This window comes from Rosa rugosa, chromosome 1 (genome assembly GCF_958449725.1).
Source record: "Rosa rugosa chromosome 1, drRosRugo1.1, whole genome shotgun sequence".
Classification (NCBI taxonomy): domain Eukaryota; kingdom Viridiplantae; phylum Streptophyta; class Magnoliopsida; order Rosales; family Rosaceae; genus Rosa; species Rosa rugosa.
The window spans coordinates 72,188,256-72,209,364 of NC_084820.1; the positions used below are offsets into that span (position 1 = coordinate 72,188,256).

At 38.4% G+C, this 21,109-nt stretch overlaps 1 protein-coding gene across 2 annotated transcripts; it reads left to right on the forward strand.

The window, feature by feature from the left end:
- The first annotated feature begins 19,080 nt into the window (after window positions 1-19,080).
- Window positions 19,081-20,590, forward strand: LOC133707347 (receptor-like protein EIX1). Of its 2 annotated transcripts, XR_009845066.1 has the most exons (3): window positions 19,081-19,494; window positions 19,571-20,134; window positions 20,239-20,590. XR_009845066.1 is itself a non-coding variant. In XM_062132902.1 (2 exons), exons 1-2 carry the CDS (start codon window positions 19,182-19,184, stop codon window positions 20,035-20,037), a joined length of 780 nt encoding a protein of 259 aa, XP_061988886.1. In that variant the 5' UTR covers window positions 19,081-19,181; the 3' UTR covers window positions 20,038-20,590. The 2 variants fall into 2 exon arrangements, 1 of the variants encoding a protein (XP_061988886.1); XM_062132902.1 differs by having other exon boundaries at window positions 19,571-20,590.
- Window positions 20,591-21,109: the final 519 nt, after the last annotated feature.

Genomic DNA, 21,109 nt, shown 5'->3' on the forward strand with positions numbered 1-21,109 from the left:
ATCCTTACCAACAAAAACTACTGTCACCAACATCAAAAGCTACTCTCACCAGCAACAAACGTTACTATCACCAACATTAAAAAGCTACTCTCATGACCAGTAACAAAAACTACTCTCACCATTATTAAAAGTTACTCTCATCAACGCCAAAAGTAAAAACCAAAAAGAACAAAAACTACTCTCACCATTACCAAAAGCTACTATCAACAACGACAAAAAACTATGTCACTAACATTAGAAAGGTACTCTCACCAAAGAGAAAAGCTACTATCACCAGCAACAAAATGTCAAAAACTACTCTCACCAATATAAAAAAACCCACGTTTACCAGCACCAAAAGCCTAGTCTCACCAATACCAAAAACTACTCTAACCAACACCAAAAACTACTCTAACCATCACCAAAAGCTACTTTCACCGACACTAAAAGCTACTACCAATCAAAAACAAGCTATTCGTACAGATTGAGAAAGCTATTACCAGATCGAGACTAACAAATCTACTCTCACTGACTGAGAAAACTATTACCGACCAACACAAAAGCCACTATGAAACATCAAAACAACTATAAAAATATTAAAGGCTTGCAATGCTCAAACTTGAATGCATTGCACATATTATAATTTAGCAACATAAGTTGTATCCATGAGCATCATTCACTAGAGTAAGTCCTAAAATCCAAAGGAATTACCAAAATCAAACCAAAGCTATCAAATTCAATGAAAAATATGAACAAATGAGTTTCTACCTTTTCGAAAAACAGTAACAATACAAAATTCAAACCACAAATCTATACGAAAATCAAAAACTCAGCAAAACGAATGGCATTGAGGACAACTCGTCACCGAAAAGAAGCCGAATGAAATCGTGCTCCAGCTCAACCCGAACCAGACCATTGAAGACAACTTTCTAGGGGCTAAGGTCGGTTTCAAAGCAAAGTTAGTAAAAGTAGCAGTAAAAGCGGCAGATTCTAGAGATCAGGGACCGGTGCCAGATTCTCATTTTCAGAATCAGAGGCCGACGGCGTCAGCTACAATGCTCCCAGCTACACACTTAATTTCGAGGACGACACCACATGCGTCGACGACATCCTCCTCCGGTTGAGGTTGTCGGCCTCCGCCTCCTGGAGTCTGACCCCATCCACAGAGTATGGTTTCTTTGACATTTGTGACTCATCTAAACCTGTCGCACAACAACTTATATATCCGGGAAAATCCCAACAAGCAACCAGTTCAACAGCTTGATTGATCCATCAATTTATCAAGGCAATGCTGGTCTTTGTGGCAGTCCGTTACCAACTCCTTGCCGAGACAATGAAGAAACACCTCAGGTTCCAAGAGAAGATGGAGAAGGAGATGATGGTAAATCTGAAAAGGTATGGTTAATGATCAGCATAGCAATAGGTTTCATATTGAGGTTCTGGGTGGTGTTTGGGAGTTTGGTCATCAACAAGACTTGGAGATATGCCTATTTTCGCTTCCTTGACAGAATGAAGTATGCTGTCCTTGATTTTGTCTCAGCCATTGGGAAATGTTTGTGCAAAAGATCAGGCATAGATGAATTTTACTAGTTTCCCTGTTTTATTCAGCAAATAAGTATGTATTTTCCTTTCTTTTACAAATTTGTATAATAAGAGCTTGTATGCTTGCAATAAACTCCAATTTTGCTTCAGCCAGCCACAAGTTGTACATTATTACCTGCAACAGACAAAAGCAGAAATAAATTAGCAGGTTCTCTTGCTATCTTGAATTACACATCCACTTTTAACTTTACTTACAGTTGAGAATTTTTTTTTTTTTAAGATTTTAAAACGGCTTTTTTAGTCTTGAATTATCATTGCGAAATAAGAACCGAGCTGTATAAAAAACACCAAGGAATAATAGTGCATACCACTTTCTGGTACGAATCCTTATGAAAGAAATTCAACTCATTTTGACACGAGACTAGATTTCAACAAGTCCTGAACACGAAGATTGCGAAGTATAATTCAGATTGGAAACCAAACAAAGATTTACCGAACTTGTTCCGCACACCCAGCTCCGTCCGCTACTGTCCCGTCACCAGTGCACAGTACCTGCATCCATACTGTTGTAGGGGTGAGCTTTCGTCCTCGCTGCTCAACAGGAACTCTAACTCGACTAGGTTTGAAAATCATTAGACCAGTATTGGGAGCGCTCCAGTATGAAACATACTTAAACCAAATATTTAAAAGAACGACAAACTTTAATGTTTTTCAACTTGAAAACCGATGCATGATGCTTAAATAAATACGGCGCCAAAACCAAGTATTACCTGATGGCCGGTCCCATAGACCCACTACACGACCTTACCTCAAATTAATTTATCACCAGGTAAGCGTAGCGAGAGCGTCCACTACCTAGCTACACACACGTACCGGGCCCGTTATTACGATCGGAATACCCGGACGACCGGCGTAACTAACCCTCCGGAGGTTAAGGGGATCGAACCCAAGGAAGTCAGAGCCACCTTTCGCTCTCAAGCCATCACACATTTTCTCACGGATTGGTTAGTATGCATTGCATTTTACATAACCAACCCATACCACTTATCATGCATCACATTAATAAAATATAAAAGAAAATCACCAACCGAGGAGAGTCCTGAATCCCTACCTGGATTCCGATGCTTTCTCTCACGTACTCCGAGAGTCGCGAACCTTCTGTTCCTCGGGTAACTGGAGTCCTAGATTCCGACATTTCAACCGTTAATTATCTATTGAACAATTATATGAAATCTCGACGATTAATATATCGTCCAAACCAACTTTTCCTGGTTTGACCAGGAGTTGACCAAGGGTTTGACCGACCTTTCCTGGTTTGACCAGGATTGACAAACTTTGACCATTGTTTGACCAATCGTTATTGGTTCGATAATTAACTTAAATTATCGAACATTCACTTGTATTGACCATATATATTGAGTGCACCAAATTTACTAAGGACACCCAAGCTTTCCAATTTCCATATAAGGTGTACCCAAAACTACTATGGACACCCAATATGTTATTTTTCTTTCTTTACACTACCATTTCACACAAGGTGTGCCCAAATTACTAAGGGCACCCAACATAATTCCAATTCTCTTTCTAATTCAAATCAACATAATCATTTCAATGCTAACTGCAATGGGAAACCTTGCAAAACGTCAACCATCTAAATTCACCATTCCACACATCAATTCAAATCAAGTCAAACAACATAGCCAACACAACATGATCTTCCAAACTCAACTAAACCCAGCCGGCAACAGTAACCATAATACCAAGGCAGAATTAATTCAAGAGCTCTTCAGAACACAACTTCGAATTCATCACAGAAGCAACCATTCAATTCAAGATTTGAAATTATACATTCGGAAATCGATTCCAACCAAATTAACTCACTGCCGAAACCCAACTGATGATGAACTAATGCTTCTGATGCAATCGACCCAGCAAGCTTCCCAATTTCACTTCAATAGACGCAATCAAGACGGAAACCGAGCCCAGAAGTGTCGGAGAAGTCGCCGGCGCTCAAGAACACGGCAAAGCCGTAGCTACCCAGAAACGAAAGCAGCAAAACTCCATCAATTTCAAAGAATAATTGATCCAACGTGTAGAGAAAGGCGAGAGGAGAAGTTTCTGTACCGAATGCGGCCCAGAGGGTGGCCGAAGACGCCGGAAAATCCAGAAATCGCCGGTAAAGCTTCGAGCTTCTGAGCTTCGAATCTCTCTCCAGGGTCTGTGCATGGACGAACCAAGAGCACGAGGATGTAGACGACGAAGAGGTGAAGAATATGGTGGTCGGCCGTCGTCGATCGGTGGCCGGACGAAGTGGCGCCGGTCGGATCCTACTGTGGGTTTCTGGGTTTCGTCGGGTTAGAGAGAACTCTGGTTCTCTTCCCCTCAGCTCGATTTAATGTCTGCACTTTCGCTTCAAGGTGTGTTGTGATATGTGCAGGTGTCTCATGTGACTCTAAACAATAATAGTGCATGGAGTTAAATTAATTGTGGTATATGCAGATATGCAGATGCCTGGCATGGTGACAACATACTAATTTTTTTTTTCTTTTTCTTTTCTCCCAACTGCACATTACGTGAAGTACTGGAAATCGGGAATAGTGTTCATGACAAAGATCAGGTAAAATTTGTGAGGTGTTGAATTATTATTTATCTTATCAGGTATGACTGAGTTAAAGCATTGAGCCGCATAGAAAGATCAGGGAATAACTGGTGATTTTTGATATGTGCAGGGGGGCTGATGCAATTCTAAATATCGATAGGGCACATATAGTTAGTATTTCTTTTTGAATTGGATGAAATGGTGCTGTATGCAAATCAGCAGATGCCTTTGACAACATACAAAAACTTTTTTTGTTGGCCATTCATTAGAAAATAGTATGTGTTTGGATAATTCCTCCTTAAAGGTATTTGTGCTTTCGTTTTTAGGGTTTATGTTATTAAACAAATATATACGGGTTTCAACCTGTTCAATAGATATTTGTGTCGTTTGGTTAATTCCTCCTCAATAGATATTTGTGTTTTGGTTTCTGTTCAATAGGTATGTATAGTATGTGTTTGGATAATTTCTCCTTAAAGGTGTTTGTGTTTTCGTTTTTAGGGTTTATGCTATTAAACAAATATATACGGGTTTCAACATGGCTGGAGTTTTTCTTTTTCTTTTTCTCACTAGATTCTACAAGTTCTTGATGGCTAAAGAGTACTCCTACCTAGATCAGCAACTACTCCTACCCTTACACGATTACATAAATAATTCAAGATTTCATTTCCATTTCTCAGTGGATCATAAATTCGAAGGATGGTACCTTCCTTCTGAAGTGCTTTACATAGACTCACTGCAGGTGAATTTGTGAGATCTGCCATGTTGCTCTTGTACGTGACCCCAAATACAGCAACCTGCTTCCCTGCCAGAGTTGACATATTGTTTAGTATCAATTGTACAAACTGCTCCCTCATCTTCTTATCCAACATAACTATGTTAGACAGTAGCCTAGCTTTTGTGACCAATCCCACATTAAGAAGAACATCTTTACAATACATTATATCTTTCAGCAGGTCAGGACTGCTGATTCCCAATGTTGATTCCATAAAGGCATTTCCAAACCTGTAATCTCTTCCTAGCATCTGCCTGACATGAAATTGCAATTTGTGTTTGTACGTTCATTTGCTCGTTCAAATAAAAAAAAAATTCATTCATTTGTAAATTCTTTTTCCTTTATTCGTTCGCTCGAAAGTTCATTTGCTTGGATGATGAGATTGGGAGGCTGAGGATGATGGTTTTATCCGTATTGTATAGGGAATAAATGAAAATGAAAAATAACAAAGAAGTCGAAAGAAAGAAGAAGAAGACGAGATGTGAAAGATAGAGTGATTATGAATTCATTAAGGGATAATTAAAACATTTTCATGCATCATATGATTATTTTTTAATGATTTATGAAACTAAGATTAAAAACCAACTTAAAGACCCAAAATCGGTCATTTTCAAAATTTCTCTGTTTTGTTAGGATATTGTTGGGCTAGAACAGCCATATTCATGACACTCTCTATTCGCACACTAATACAGCAGATGTGTGTAAGTGCAGCAAAATTCGCTGTAGAGGGTTCATCAAGTCTCACTGATTGTTGATGAAGCTTGATTCTTGAAGGTTCTTGATGAACTGTAGATCGAAAACTTTGAAGAAAATAAACAAGAAAACAAAGAATTGCTTGATGTATCGACTGGTAAATATATAAAAAATAGCATATTAGTGATATTACTTTAAGGGTGCGGCTATTGCCACTTTACAAACTAGTTTGTTCACAGCATTCTCTTTTCACCCTCCATATATTTTTTTAATTTCAAATTTACTTAGTTCACTCATTTGCAGTACCCAAAATACTCTTTTCCAATGCAGGGTTTAACTCAAATTCTTTCTCTATTTAGCTTTCTTCGTGTCTTTTTAGTTTTTTTAAGGCATAAAAGTCGTTAGCATAACATGAGAACGATTGAAGATGATGAATGCTAAGAAAGAAAGCGTTAGGGTTTAACAATGAATAAATAGATTAAGAATGAAGTTCAAGTATGTGTTCTGTAGGGTGTAATAAAAAAATAAATTGTAATTTTTAATAAGATATTGTATTTTATTGTAATTTTATGTTAGGGTATTTTAGTCTAAAAATGGTGCACTACTACATATCATTCATCTTTTCCTTTATCAATTGTTTGATATATATATATATATATATATATATATATCTTATCTAGAGCGGAGCTCCACTTTGAAATTAACGTGTGAAGTTCGAGTTTTTGGTCACTTTTCGGTCGCAGATCCACATCTCGACCGTTCATTTTTTAGGTACTAGTGTATAGATCATCTCTGCAAATTTTTAGCCAAATTGATGATCGTTAAGGTATCTAACTCGGTTAAACCAATCGACGAACTGAATCTGTCCAACCTGAACCGTACTAGCTTTAAGGCAGTTATCAATGTCTTAACGGTCATCAATTTGGCTGAAAATTTGCAGAGATGATCTATACACTAGTACCTAAAAACTGAACGGTTGAGATGTGAATATGCGACCAAAAAGCGACCAAAAACTTAAAGTTCACTCCGTAATTTCAAAGCGGAACTCCGCTCTGGATAATATATATATATATATAGAGCCGTTCGAGAGCGGACGTCCGCAAACCCAGAAAAAGTGTGGACGTCGCTCCTCCGGCCTCGATCAAGCTTCGACGGCGCGGCAGGGCATGCCGGAGGGAGGCTAGGGGTCTGAGAAGCCAGTCTGCAGTTGGGTGGAGTCGCCGGCGACGAGGTTGCGGCGTTGCAGTTGCAGGTCCGGCCGCTACCCAGAACGTGCAACCTCGATCTCCTCCGACCTCGATCACTGCCCAGAACGGTCCGGGATGCCTCCGGCCTCCCTCCTGCAAGCTGCGCGCCGCCGTCGCCGCCTAAACGCTGTTGCTGCGTCGACATCCGCACTTTAGCGACAGTGCGGACGTCCGCCTGTGATCGGGCCTATATATATATATATATAATCTGAGGATCAACAATATGTACGTATGTACTCAAGATAGGGGTGATTGAGATTCCGAAAATGTGTTTAAATCTCTCCTTGTAAACATAATCTCCGTCCAAAATTTGTGATAAAGGGGGATATGTTGCATATGAGCTGAAACGATGAGTTTTCCTTAGCAAAGATGCAAACTTTCTCTTCAAGAATGTTACTATAGGAGGACATTAGTTGTCTCTTCTACATTGTTACTAGTGTTACTATAGCCACCTCTTTCAGTTTTGAACGCCTCTCCCAAGCAGTGCATTGGTATTTATTCAGTCTTCTTTCTCACTGTCATATAAACCATATATTCTCTCTTTGTATTGATTGTGTGGTGTCTTGTCTTGCAAAGTTGGGGAATGCTTGGTAACTATTTTTTTTCATCTCATGTTGCAAACTGTTGTCTGTTATAAAATTATTTGCCTCGATGCATTCAGTGAATGAAAGCTGCCCTTTAACTATAGTGGTCCTAGCTGAACTGGAGAAATCAAAAATCACATCTGCTTCTCGGTGAGATTAGTATCACCGACTTATTCCTATAACATTAAAATTTAAAAAATGTTGGTCTAGACTCTAGAAGGCTTAGAAATTTCTTCGGGATGGACGAGTTTATGAAATTTTCCATATGTGGAATTTCAAAGACTTGTTGCGTTGGTTCTGTTGGCCCTATTGCATGCTTGCATAAGAAGTATGGGTCAAAGTTGAATTTGTTTTACTTATAATACTGTCAGTAAATCATTCGTCATGTAGTGAGTGTCAGTTATCACTTGGAAGTCTTTGCCTAGATGCAATAACCGACTGTTATATAGTTACATTATTGATGGATCTAGAAGGCTTAGAAATTTCTTGGCTGCCGTACTTTGGTACCTGATTACGAAATTTGCCTATATTTGTAGTCTTAAACTGAAGGATTACTCAACTAAAGACAATCACATATATATAAACACATTAGCTTAAGGCATGCCAGAACAAGTTTGAAAGACAGAAGACATACTTGAAGCTGAGAATGAATTGAGTGCCATGATGAACTGGTCCGGTCTTCTGCAACTGCTCTAGATTCAAGTCTTCTCTTTATGGGGCTGAGATCTTAATACTTGTGTGTAGAGAGTGCAGGGACCTGAACCTATATATAGAGGATGATATCAGGAACTTCCCATAACAGTTTTCCTAAATCAATTAGGTCCTCTACATATAAATCCTGTATCAATATACATTACTTGATTACAAGCACATTAAGTTTCCCAATACAATATGGATTTCAGATACAAATTCCTTATTGTTCCAGGGATAGAATCATCTATGCAATCCCGGTTATTTCATTCAACAGTAATCATATACAATTGTTAAAGTCATAATGTGATTAATGTAAGTCCAACTCTTACATTCTCCCACTTGGACTACATTACTCACTCAATTGTACACAATTAGAACAATGTAATAACCACTGAAGTGTGCACATGAAATTGCATAAAATTCTCAAACTTAATCACAAACTTGGTCAAGTTATGGAATCTGGCAGAGCTAAGGAAAAATAATGCTTTCAAAAGCACACCACTCCAAAACTACAAAACCATAACCATAACCCACATAAGTTCAATTGATACAACCAAAGATAAAACATACATATGCAGTATGTATCTGTCATCATCTGCAGTGCATATGTAAATGGTCCAAACTGAAGGATTTTGACTATCAAAATCAGAGACACAACCAAAACTGGAATGGATTATTACTGAATGTGTCTGCACTTTACAAAACTGAAATGTTGATCTTAATCAACTCAATCTATCCAACATAAATCAAATAGCTATTTGCCAAAACAAAATACAGAAATATTCACAATCACCAAATGCTGCAGCAAAATAAAAACTTCTGAATAATACCATGGATTTATTACTGAATAATGAAGACAAAGTCATTACAAAACTTCAAATTTCAGAAAAACAAGAATTGAAATTAAACGACACTGAAGATAAAACTTTTAACAAAAATAATGCTCCCACTGATCCTAGGCATCTAAGGTAGGAAGGACTCCCATATCAGCTACATGTTTCTGAAAAGCTGCTACAGATAATGCCTTAGTGAATGGATCAGCTAACTGTGAGTGTGTATTAACCTGAGCTATTTCAATTTCCTGATGCTTCACTCTTTCTCTCACACTATAATATTTCAAGTCTATGTGCTTAGAGTTATTAGACCTCTTATTATTCTTAGTGAAGCAAACAGCTGCAGAATTATCACTATAAACTCTCAAAGGTCTGGTATTGATGGAATCCAACAACCTAGTCTGAATTAGAAAATTTCTGAGCCATAACCCTTGACATACACCATCGTATATTGCTATAAACTCTGCCTGCATAGTCGAAGTGGCTGTCAATGTTTGCTTAATGCTCCTCCAAGCTATGGCACCTCCAGCCATCATATAAACATATCCAGAAGTAGACTTAGTCGAATCCGGATATTTACCTGCAAAGTCCGCATCAGTGTATCCAACTACTTCTAGCTTCTCAACTTTCTTGTACACCAGCAAATAATCTTTGGTTTTCTGCAAATATCTAAGGACCTTCTTTGCTGCAACCCAATGCTCATGTCCAGGGTTTGACTGAAATCTCGATAATATACCCACTGCATATGCTAAATCAGGCCTAGTGCACACTTGTGCATACATCAAGCTGCCAATTAGTCTAGCATAAGGTCTGCCCTTCATATCTTCCCTTTCTAAGTCATTCCTAGGACATTGACCTTTGATCAGTTTATCTCCTTTTGAAATAGGTGCATCTCCTGGTGCACACTTCTGCATATCAAATCTGCTCAAAACTCTAGAAATATAATTACGCTGACATAGTCCCAGTAGCCCTCTTTTCCTATCTCTTTTAATTTCAATTCCCAGCACAAATGAAGCTTCACCAAGATCTTTCATATCGAAGTTCTTAGACAGAAAGTTTTTAGTCAATTTCAACAAGTTCACATCACTGCTGGCAAGTAGTATATCATCTACATATAGAATCAAGAAAATAAAGTGTTTACCTACAGTCTTTAAATAAACACACTCATCAACTATATTCTCAGTAAAACCAAAGGTAGTGACTACTGAATCGAATTTCTTATACCACTGTCTAGATGCCTGTTTTAGACCATAAATGGATTTCTTCAGTTTACAGACCATGTGTTCTCTTCCTGGTTCAATGAATCCCTCGGGCTGTTTCATGTAGATATTTTCTTCAAGTTCCCCATTTAGGAATGCAGTCTTCACATCCATTTGGTGTAGCTCTAGATTAAAGTGCGCTACTAAAGCCATAATCATCCTAAAGGAATCTTTTGTTGAAACTGGAGAGAAGGTTTCAGTAAAATCAATGCCTTCTTGCTGCGTAAAACCCTTAGCTACTAACCTCGCTTTATACCTCTCTATACTGCCATCAGCATGTCTTTTGGTTTTGTAAATCCACTTACAACCTACAGGTTTTTGATTTGCTATAGGTTCAACTAACTCCCAAACTCCATTGTCATACATACTCTGCAATTCAGCTTCCATAGCCTCACTCCATTGCTTAACAAATTCACTCTCAGTGGCTTGTTTATAACTAATGGGATCATTGTCTTCCCCAAAATCAAAGTCTGGTTCCTGAAGATATACTTCATACTCAGTTGGATCTATGGTGGGTTTTCTAACTCTGTTTGATCTTCTTACTGGTTGAGGTACTTCAACGTTTTCGTTTTGAGGCATCACAACGTTATCCTGAGGTTGTAGATTTTCTGGTGCTTCTTGGACAGCCTCTGCGGGTTCTAAAATTGGCTGCTGAGGTACAATGATGGGCGGTGCAAGAGCAAAAGGTAAAACCTGAGCTAATGTTTCGGTTTCAAGGATTTCTTCAAACTCAAACTGTAAGTCTTCGGGTTCTCTATTGTAAAACACTTCATCTAGAAACTTTGCTTTATTTGTCTCGATGATTCTGGTATTATGGTGAGGGGAATAAAACTTGTAGCCCTTGGATTTTTCCGGATACCCTATGAAGAATGCACTAACGGTTTTGGGGTCTAATTTCTGAATGTGAGGGTTATAAACTTTAGCCTCAGCCTTACAACCCCAAACATGAACATGGTGTAAGCTTGGCTTTCTGCCATTCCAAAGCTCAAAAGGTGTCTTAGACACAGCTTTGCTAGGTGCCCTATTGCAGAGATAGTTGGCTGTTTTGAGAGCCTCGCCCCACAGATACCTAGGTAGTCCAGAAGTACACATCATACTTCTGACCATGTTCAGTAAAGTCCTATTCTTCCTTTCTGCGACACCATTTTGCTCTGGTGTCCCTGGCGTGGTATATTGAGCCTTAATACCATGCTTTTCAAGATACAAAGCAAAAGGGCCTTTGCTTTGTCCAGCCTCCGTATATTTCCCATAAAACTCTCCCCCTCTATCAGACCTGACCACCTTAATTTGTTTCCCCAATTGTTTTTCTACTTCTGCATGAAAGATCTTAAAGGTTTCGACAGCTTGGGATTTTTCTGAAATTAGAAAAATATGACAGAACCTAGAAAAGTCATCAATGAAAGTTATAAAATAGGAGTTTCCACAAATGGTTTGATGTTTAAAAGGTCCACAAATGTCAGTATGGATGAGTTCTAAGAGTCCTAGGCTTCTGGTGGCATTTTTCTTTCTAGAATTAGTCATTTTTCCTTTAATGCATTCTACACAGTCCCCTAAATCGTCAAAGTTTAGCTCAGGCAGAATGTTTTGCTTAACTAGGATCTGTAGTCTTTCTTTTGATATGTGTCCTAATCTCCTATGCCAAAGGGCTGCTGAGTTTTCCTTAGAGTTGTGTCTTTTAACACCAATAATGGAATTGCCATCTACACTGTTTTCAATAGATAATATCTCCTTAGGAACTGAACAATGTAACTGTAAATAATCATTTACAATGGCACCAGAAGCAATAGGAAGAAAATTCTTCGAAATTTTTATTCCATTACTGTCAATAAGAAAACTACAACCGTTTTTAACCAAAAGGGAGACACTAATCAAATTCCTTCTCATAGAAGGTACAAAATAGACATTGTCTAAGATAAGAAAATTTCCAGATCCTACTTCTAGCCTAACAGACCCAATTGCCTTCACTGCTACCCTTGATCCATTGCCAACACACACGTTTTGTTCCTCACTTCTGGGATTTCTCTTCCTTATGTATCCCTGCAGTGAATTAGTTATGTGAATAGGAGACCCAGAATCAATCCACCAGTTGCTAGAACTACTTTGAACTAAATTTATTTCAATGGAAAAACTAGGAATTAAGTCAAGATTACCCTTTTTAGTTAACCAAGCTTTGAAACCAGTACAATCTCTCTTAAGGTGGCCAGATTTTCTGCAGAAGTAACACTTTGTCTGATAGGGTTTCTGAATTTTAGAATCAGGGGCTGGAGCTAGGGCTGTTTTAGGGCTGAACTTCTTTCCCTTCTGATTATTCCCCTTCTGGTTTTTCCATTTTGGTTTGCCTACCAGATTCACACTTTTCTCATTTTTCTCCTTCTTAATTCTTTCATCGACTTGCACACAGATTGAAATCAGCTCGTTTATGTTCCATTTATCCTTTTGAGCTAGGTAGGTGGTGTTGAGATGTTCAAAGCTCGATGGTAGTGAGTTTAGAGTGTGATGAATAAGCATCTCATCAGAAATAGGGTTCTTCAAGGTTTTCAGCTTAGCGGCATAATCAACAAGCTTCAAGATGTGTTCTCTAATGGTTCCTGGTCCTGTGTATTTGGTGTTCATCAATTTGTTCAACAGGTTTGCAATCTGAGCCTTATCACTCTCCCTGAATCTTTCACCAATTGATTCCAGAAACTCTGTAGCTAACTCCTTTTCTTCAATACTCCCACTAATAGAATCAGACATGGTTCTTTTCATTACATTCTTGCATACTCGATTTAGCCTATGCCACTCATCAAAATATTTCTGCTGTTCACTAGTGCTAGCTATAGTCAGGGCTTCTGGAGGTGTCTTATACATAGGCAAATCTAAGTGGTTGACACTTAGGTAGATTTCTATGTCTGCTTTCCATCTCTTAAAGTTTGAACCAGTAAGAGGTTCAATGTTCATGAAGTTCAAAGGTACAGAACCTATAGGAAGCATTAAATTTTGTAAGTTTTATGCATAAGAATTTTATTAAAGACTTAAAGAAAGAAAGAAAATTATTTTCTGCTCAATAGCTGTATTCTGTGTTAAGTTTTAAGCATACAAAACTTAGTAATCAAACAATCACAGAAGATATCAAGAATTCAAAACATAAGGCTGAGCAAAATTAAAACAATATAATGCAATAAGAAACCAGAAAATTGCATTAAGCCCCAAAACAATATATACTGAATTCATGCCAAAACATCACTTGTGAGCAGAAGTTAAGGCATCACTTAATCACATGGCCAAAACAAAAAACACATTGGTATTTAACAACCAGTCAACACCTGTGTGGCAGAAGAAAAGGTCTTTATATCTGAATATGTATCATTTGAATTGCAATGTGCTATTCCTGTATCTTAAGACTATGTAAAGTAAAAGGACCTTCTGTGGAAGCTACAGTCATAGTTCTAGAATACAGAATACAAGGTTTGTCTGTTAAAAAACTGAATGGCTTATCAAGAACACTGAGGAAAAAGTGCTATGGCTCCCTCTCCCTCAATGCACCGAATAAGTCACAGACAATATTACTAGTTAATATATATATAAAATTCAACTAGCTTTATTCATTTTAAACAACAAGATTCATAGGGAGAAGGTCTGTAGCTTGTTGTTTGATAGTCAAAGTAACAATAGGCCAACAATTTTGCAACGAGATATTTATTCACACATGTAGACAACATCCATCACAATTATAAAACAAGTTTCATAATATACTAAAGGATGAAAGCTATCTAATAGTGCAATTCCGATACAAAATTATCAACAATCTGTTCATGAAGAAGTTTTGAAAATTTACCCGAACAAAATTATCAACAATCTGTTCACTTGTATTGACCATATATATTGAGTGCACCAAATTTACTAAGGACACCCAAGCTTTCCAATTTCCATATAAGGTGTACCCAAAACTACTATGGACACCCAATATGTTATTTTTCTTTCTTTACACTACCATTTCACACAAGGTGTGCCCAAATTCCTAAGGGCACCCAACATAATTCCAATTCTCTTTCTAATTCAAATCAACATAATCATTTCAATGCTAACTGCAATGGGAAACCTTGCAAAACGTCAACCATCTAAATTCACCATTCCACACATCAATTCAAATCAAGTCAAACAACATAGCCAACACAACATGATCTTCCAAACTCAACTAAACCCAGCCGGCAACAGTAACCATAATACCAAGGCAGAATTAATTCAAGAGCTCTTCAGAACACAACTTCGAATTCATCACAGAAGCAACCATTCAATTCAAGATTTGAAATTATACATTCGGAAATCGATTCCAACCAAATTAACTCACTGCCGAAACCCAACTGATGATGAACTAATGCTTCTGATGCAATCGACCCAGCAAGCTTCCCAATTTCACTTCAATAGACGCAATCAAGACGGAAACCGAGCCCAGAAGTGTCGGAGAAGTCGCCGGCGCTCAAGAACACGGCAAAGCCGTAGCTACCCAGAAACGAAAGCAGCAAAACTCCATCAATTTCAAAGAATAATTGATCCAACGTGTAGAGAAAGGCGAGAGGAGAAGTTTCTGTACCGAATGCGGCCCAGAGGGTGGCCGAAGACGCCGGAAAATCCAGAAATCGCCGGTAAAGCTTCGAGCTTCTGAGCTTCGAATCTCTCTCCAGGGTCTGTGCATGGACGAACCAAGAGCACGAGGATGTAGACGACGAAGAGGTGAAGAATATGGTGGTCGGCCGTCGTCGATCGGTGGCCGGACGAAGTGGCGCCGGTCGGATCCTACTGTGGGTTTCTGGGTTTCGTCGGGTTAGAGAGAACTCTGGTTCTCTTCCCCTCAGCTCGATTTAATGTCTGCACTTTCGCTTCAAGGTGTGTTGTGATATGTGCAGGTGTCTCATGTGACTCTAAACAATAATAGTGCATGGAGTTAAATTAATTGTGGTATATGCAGATATGCAGATGCCTGGCATGGTGACAACATACTAATTTTTTTTTTCTTTTTCTTTTCTCCCAACTGCACATTACGTGAAGTACTGGAAATCGGGAATAGTGTTCATGACAAAGATCAGGTAAAATTTGTGAGGTGTTGAATTATTATTTATCTTATCAGGTATGACTGAGTTAAAGCATTGAGCCGCATAGAAAGATCAGGGAATAACTGGTGATTTTTGATATGTGCAGGGGGGCTGATGCAATTCTAAATATCGATAGGGCACATATAGTTAGTATTTCTTTTTGAATTGGATGAAATGGTGCTGTATGCAAATCAGCAGATGCCTTTGACAACATACAAAAACTTTTTTTGTTGGCCATTCATTAGAAAATAGTATGTGTTTGGATAATTCCTCCTTAAAGGTATTTGTGCTTTCGTTTTTAGGGTTTATGTTATTAAACAAATATATACGGGTTTCAACCTGTTCAATAGATATTTGTGTCGTTTGGTTAATTCCTCCTCAATAGATATTTGTGTTTTGGTTTCTGTTCAATAGGTATGTATAGTATGTGTTTGGATAATTTCTCCTTAAAGGTGTTTGTGTTTTCGTTTTTAGGGTTTATGCTATTAAACAAATATATACGGGTTTCAACATGGCTGGAGTTTTTCTTTTTCTTTTTCTCACTAGATTCTACAAGTTCTTGATGGCTAAAGAGTACTCCTACCTAGATCAGCAACTACTCCTACCCTTACACGATTACATAAATAATTCAAGATTTCATTTCCATTTCTCAGTGGATCATAAATTCGAAGGATGGTACCTTCCTTCTGAAGTGCTTTACATAGACTCACTGCAGGTGAATTTGTGAGATCTGCCATGTTGCTCTTGTACGTGACCCCAAATACAGCAACCTGCTTCCCTGCCAGAGTTGACATATTGTTTAGTATCAATTGTACAAACTGCTCCCTCATCTTCTTATCCAACATAACTATGTTAGACAGTAGCCTAGCTTTTGTGACCAATCCCACATTAAGAAGAACATCTTTACAATACATTATATCTTTCAGCAGGTCAGGACTGCTGATTCCCAATGTTGATTCCATAAAGGCATTTCCAAACCTGTAATCTCTTCCTAGCATCTGCCTGACATGAAATTGCAATTTGTGTTTGTACGTTCATTTGCTCGTTCAAATAAAAAAAAAATTCATTCATTTGTAAATTCTTTTTCCTTTATTCGTTCGCTCGAAAGTTCATTTGCTTGGATGATGAGATTGGGAGGCTGAGGATGATGGTTTTATCCGTATTGTATAGGGAATAAATGAAAATGAAAAATAACAAAGAAGTCGAAAGAAAGAAGAAGAAGACGAGATGTGAAAGATAGAGTGATTATGAATTCATTAAGGGATAATTAAAACATTTTCATGCATCATATGATTATTTTTTAATGATTTATGAAACTAAGATTAAAAACCAACTTAAAGACCCAAAATCGGTCATTTTCAAAATTTCTCTGTTTTGTTAGGATATTGTTGGGCTAGAACAGCCATATTCATGACACTCTCTATTCGCACACTAATACAGCAGATGTGTGTAAGTGCAGCAAAATTCGCTGTAGAGGGTTCATCAAGTCTCACTGATTGTTGATGAAGCTTGATTCTTGAAGGTTCTTGATGAACTGTAGATCGAAAACTTTGAAGAAAATAAACAAGAAAACAAAGAATTGCTTGATGTATCGACTGGTAAATATATAAAAAATAGCATATTAGTGATATTACTTTAAGGGTGCGGCTATTGCCACTTTACAAACTAGTTTGTTCACAGCATTCTCTTTTCACCCTCCATATATTTTTTTAATTTCAAATTTACTTAGTTCACTCATTTGCAGTACCCAAAATACTCTTTTCCAATGCAGGGTTTAACTCAAATTCTTTCTCTATTTAGCTTTCTTCGTGTCTTTTTAGTTTTTTTAAGGCATAAAAGTCGTTAGCATAACATGAGAACGATTGAAGATGATGAATGCTAAGAAAGAAAGCGTTAGGGTTTAACAATGAATAAATAGATTAAGAATGAAGTTCAAGTATGTGTTCTGTAGGGTGTAATAAAAAAATAAATTGTAATTTTTAATAAGATATTGTATTTTATTGTAATTTTATGTTAGGGTATTTTAGTCTAAAAATGGTGCACTACTACATATCATTCATCTTTTCCTTTATCAATTGTTTGATATATATATATATATATATATATATATATATCTTATCTAGAGCGGAGCTCCACTTTGAAATTAACGTGTGAAGTTCGAGTTTTTGGTCACTTTTCGGTCGCAGATCCACATCTCGACCGTTCAGTTTTTAGGTACTAGTGTATAGATCATCTCTGCAAATTTTTAGCCAAATTGATGATCGTTAAGGTATCTAACTCGGTTAAACCAATCGACGAACTGAATCTGTCCAACCTGAACCGTACTAGCTTTAAGGCAGTTATCAATGTCTTAACGGTCATCAATTTGGCTGAAAATTTGCAGAGATGATCTATACACTAGTACCTAAAAACTGAACGGTTGAGATGTGAATATGCGACCAAAAAGCGACCAAAAACTTGAAGTTCACTCCGTAATTTCAAAGCGGAACTCCGCTCTGGATAATATATATATATATATAGAGCCGTTCGAGAGCGGACGTCCGCAAACCCAGAAAAAGTGTGGACGTCGCTCCTCCGGCCTCGATCAAGCTTCGACGGCGCGGCAGGGCATGCCGGAGGGAGGCTAGGGGTCTGAGAAGCCAGTCTGCAGTTGGGTGGAGTCGCCGGCGACGAGGTTGCGGCGTTGCAGTTGCAGGTCCGGCCGCTACCCAGAACGTGCAACCTCGATCTCCTCCGACCTCGATCACTGCCCAGAACGGTCCGGGATGCCTCCGGCCTCCCTCCTGCAAGCTGCGCGCCGCCGTCGCCGCCTAAACGCTGTTGCTGCGTCGACATCCGCACTTTAGCGACAGTGCGGACGTCCGCCTGTGATCGGGCCTATATATATATATATATAATCTGAGGATCAACAATATGTACGTATGTACTCAAGATAGGGGTGATTGAGATTCCGAAAATGTGTTTAAATCTCTCCTTGTAAACATAATCTCCGTCCAAAATTTGTGATAAAGGGGGATATGTTGCATATGAGCTGAAACGATGAGTTTTCCTTAGCAAAGATGCAAACTTTCTCTTCAAGAATGTTACTATAGGAGGACATTAGTTGTCTCTTCTACATTGTTACTAGTGTTACTATAGCCACCTCTTTCAGTTTTGAACGCCTCTCCCAAGCAGTGCATTGGTATTTATTCAGTCTTCTTTCTCACTGTCATATAAACCATATATTCTCTCTTTGTATTGATTGTGTGGTGTCTTGTCTTGCAAAGTTGGGGAATGCTTGGTAACTATTTTTTTTCATCTCATGTTGCAAACTGTTGTCTGTTATAAAATTATTTGCCTCGATGCATTCAGTGAATGACAGCTGCCCTTTAACTATAGTGGTCCTAGCTGAACTGGAGAAATCAAAAATCACATCTGCTTCTCGGTGAGATTAGTATCACCGACTTATTCCTATAACATTAAAATTTAAAAAATGTTGGTCTAGACTCTAGAAGGCTTAGAAATTTCTTCGGGATGGACGAGTTTATGAAATTTTCCATATGTGGAATTTCAAAGACTTGTTGCGTTGGTTCTGTTGGCCCTATTGCATGCTTGCATAAGAAGTATGGGTCAAAGTTGAATTTGTTTTACTTATAATACTGTCAGTAAATCATTCGTCATGTAGTGAGTGTCAGTTATCACTTGGAAGTCTTTGCCTAGTTGCAATAACCGACTGTTATATAGTTACATTATTGATGGATCTAGAAGGCTTAGAAATTTCTTGGCTGCCGTACTTTGGTACCTGATTACGAAATTTGCCTATATTAGCAAGCTTTATGTGAAAATTAACAGGGTATCTGTTCTTTTTAAGTGGTGCAGAATCATTTTTCTTCCTAAATATCATTCCACTGCATGCTTTCATCAGAAGCATGGGTCACAGTTGTGCTTCCATTGAACTTGTTTCAATTCTAATACTGTCAGGAGTTTTATTCTTTGAAATAATCCAACTTGGTTTCTGCAGCAAGGCTGATGTTAACACGCGCTGTATGGAGATCGAGAGGAATGCTCTACTTAAGCTCAAAGAAAGCCTCACAGATCCCTCGGACCAGCTTTCATCTTGGGTGGCAGATGAGTCAGATTGCTGCAAATGGAGAGGTGTAGGCTGCAACAACATAACTGGGCATGTGGTCAGCCTCAATCTCTGTAACCCATATGACAGTTTTCGCTACTCATATGGAAATGGTTGGTTTTTATGACCCTGATGTAACACTGCATGCTTTAGGAGGTGAAATCAACCATTCTTTGCTTATTTTGACAGATTTGGTTTACTTGGACTTGAGCATGAATGACTACGGAGGTCTCCAACTTCCAAGTTTCATCGGATCACTAGAGAAACTGAAATACCTCAATCTCTCTTGGTCATCTTTTGGCGGAGTCTTTCCACCCAATCTTGGAAACCTCTCAAGATTGGTCTACTTAGATCTCAAGGGTAATAACTTCGTTGAGAATGACCTCAGATGGCTTCCTAGTCTTTCTTCCTTAAAGTACCTTAACTTGGGTCTCGCGAACCTCACCATGGCTGCACCATATTGGCTTCCTATTGTTAATATGCTCCCTTCACTTACTGAACTGCATTTGCCTAGTTGCTACCTTTCTGTCCTTCTTGCCACGCTTCCTTATATCAATTTCACATCCCTTTCGGTTCTTAATCTTCCTGGCAATGTTTTTTTTAACTCCACACTACCTCCCTGGTTGTTCAATCTGACCAAACTAATCTTGACCTGAGTTACAACTATCTCCATGGAGCACTTCCAGAAACTTTTGGTAGACTGACTGCGTACTCTCAGGACACTTGATTTGTCAAAGAATTCAGACATTGGAGGTAAGTTGCCAAAAGCCTTGTCTGCAGACGCTAAAACTTTTTCTTGTTGGCATTAATGGGGAGATTACTGATTTCTTTGACGGTTTGTCTGGATGCACAAACAGCAGCTTAGTGATGTTGGATTTAGAAAGTAATCAGCTGACGGGAAACCTGCCTAGTTCTTTGGGATATATTCGAAACTTAAGATACCTCCATTTCAAGGTTCAATTCCAGAATCCATTGGAAACTTGACATCTTTGGAGGAGTTTTACCTTTCACGGAATCAAAATTGTATTGTATTGTATTGGGTGTTGTAGAGAATTGGAAAAATTGTATTGTAATGCATGGGGTCATCCCAGAAAGTCTTGGGTGTTGTAGAGAATTGGAAAAATTGTATTGTATTGTATTCATCTCACCATGAGGTTTATATAGGGTTACATCATGTATACAAAAGGCAATACATATATAATAGCTATACTAATCAATCGCACATTACGAGTCTGTCAATCGCACATTACACGTATGTCAATCGCACATTACAAGTATGTCAATCGCATACATTACGAGTATGTCAATCGCATACATTAAGCAATACCTATTGCATGAATATTCATTATCATTTACAACACTCCCCCTTGGATATTCCATGTCAATAGTGTTGCCTCTGCTATGCGCTTTTAAGTTGCCTTGTCAAAAACCTTGCCAAGTAATAAAAACCCTATGGGAAAAAACAATCTTGGTCGAAGGAGAAAAAGAGCACAACGCGCGTGAATGTGGAGTAGTCGACATCCTTCAACACTCCCCCTTTGTGCCGCTCAAACTCGGTGATGACGCTTTGATCGTTGCCTCACTAAAAACCTTGTCAGGTAACAAAAACTCTGTGGGACAAAAATAACCCTGGTCGAAGAGCAAAAAGAGCACAACAACTCCTTCACTCTTCGAGATCGAACATGTAGACAACATGCCTCCCCCTGATGTCAATATCTCTCCCTGATT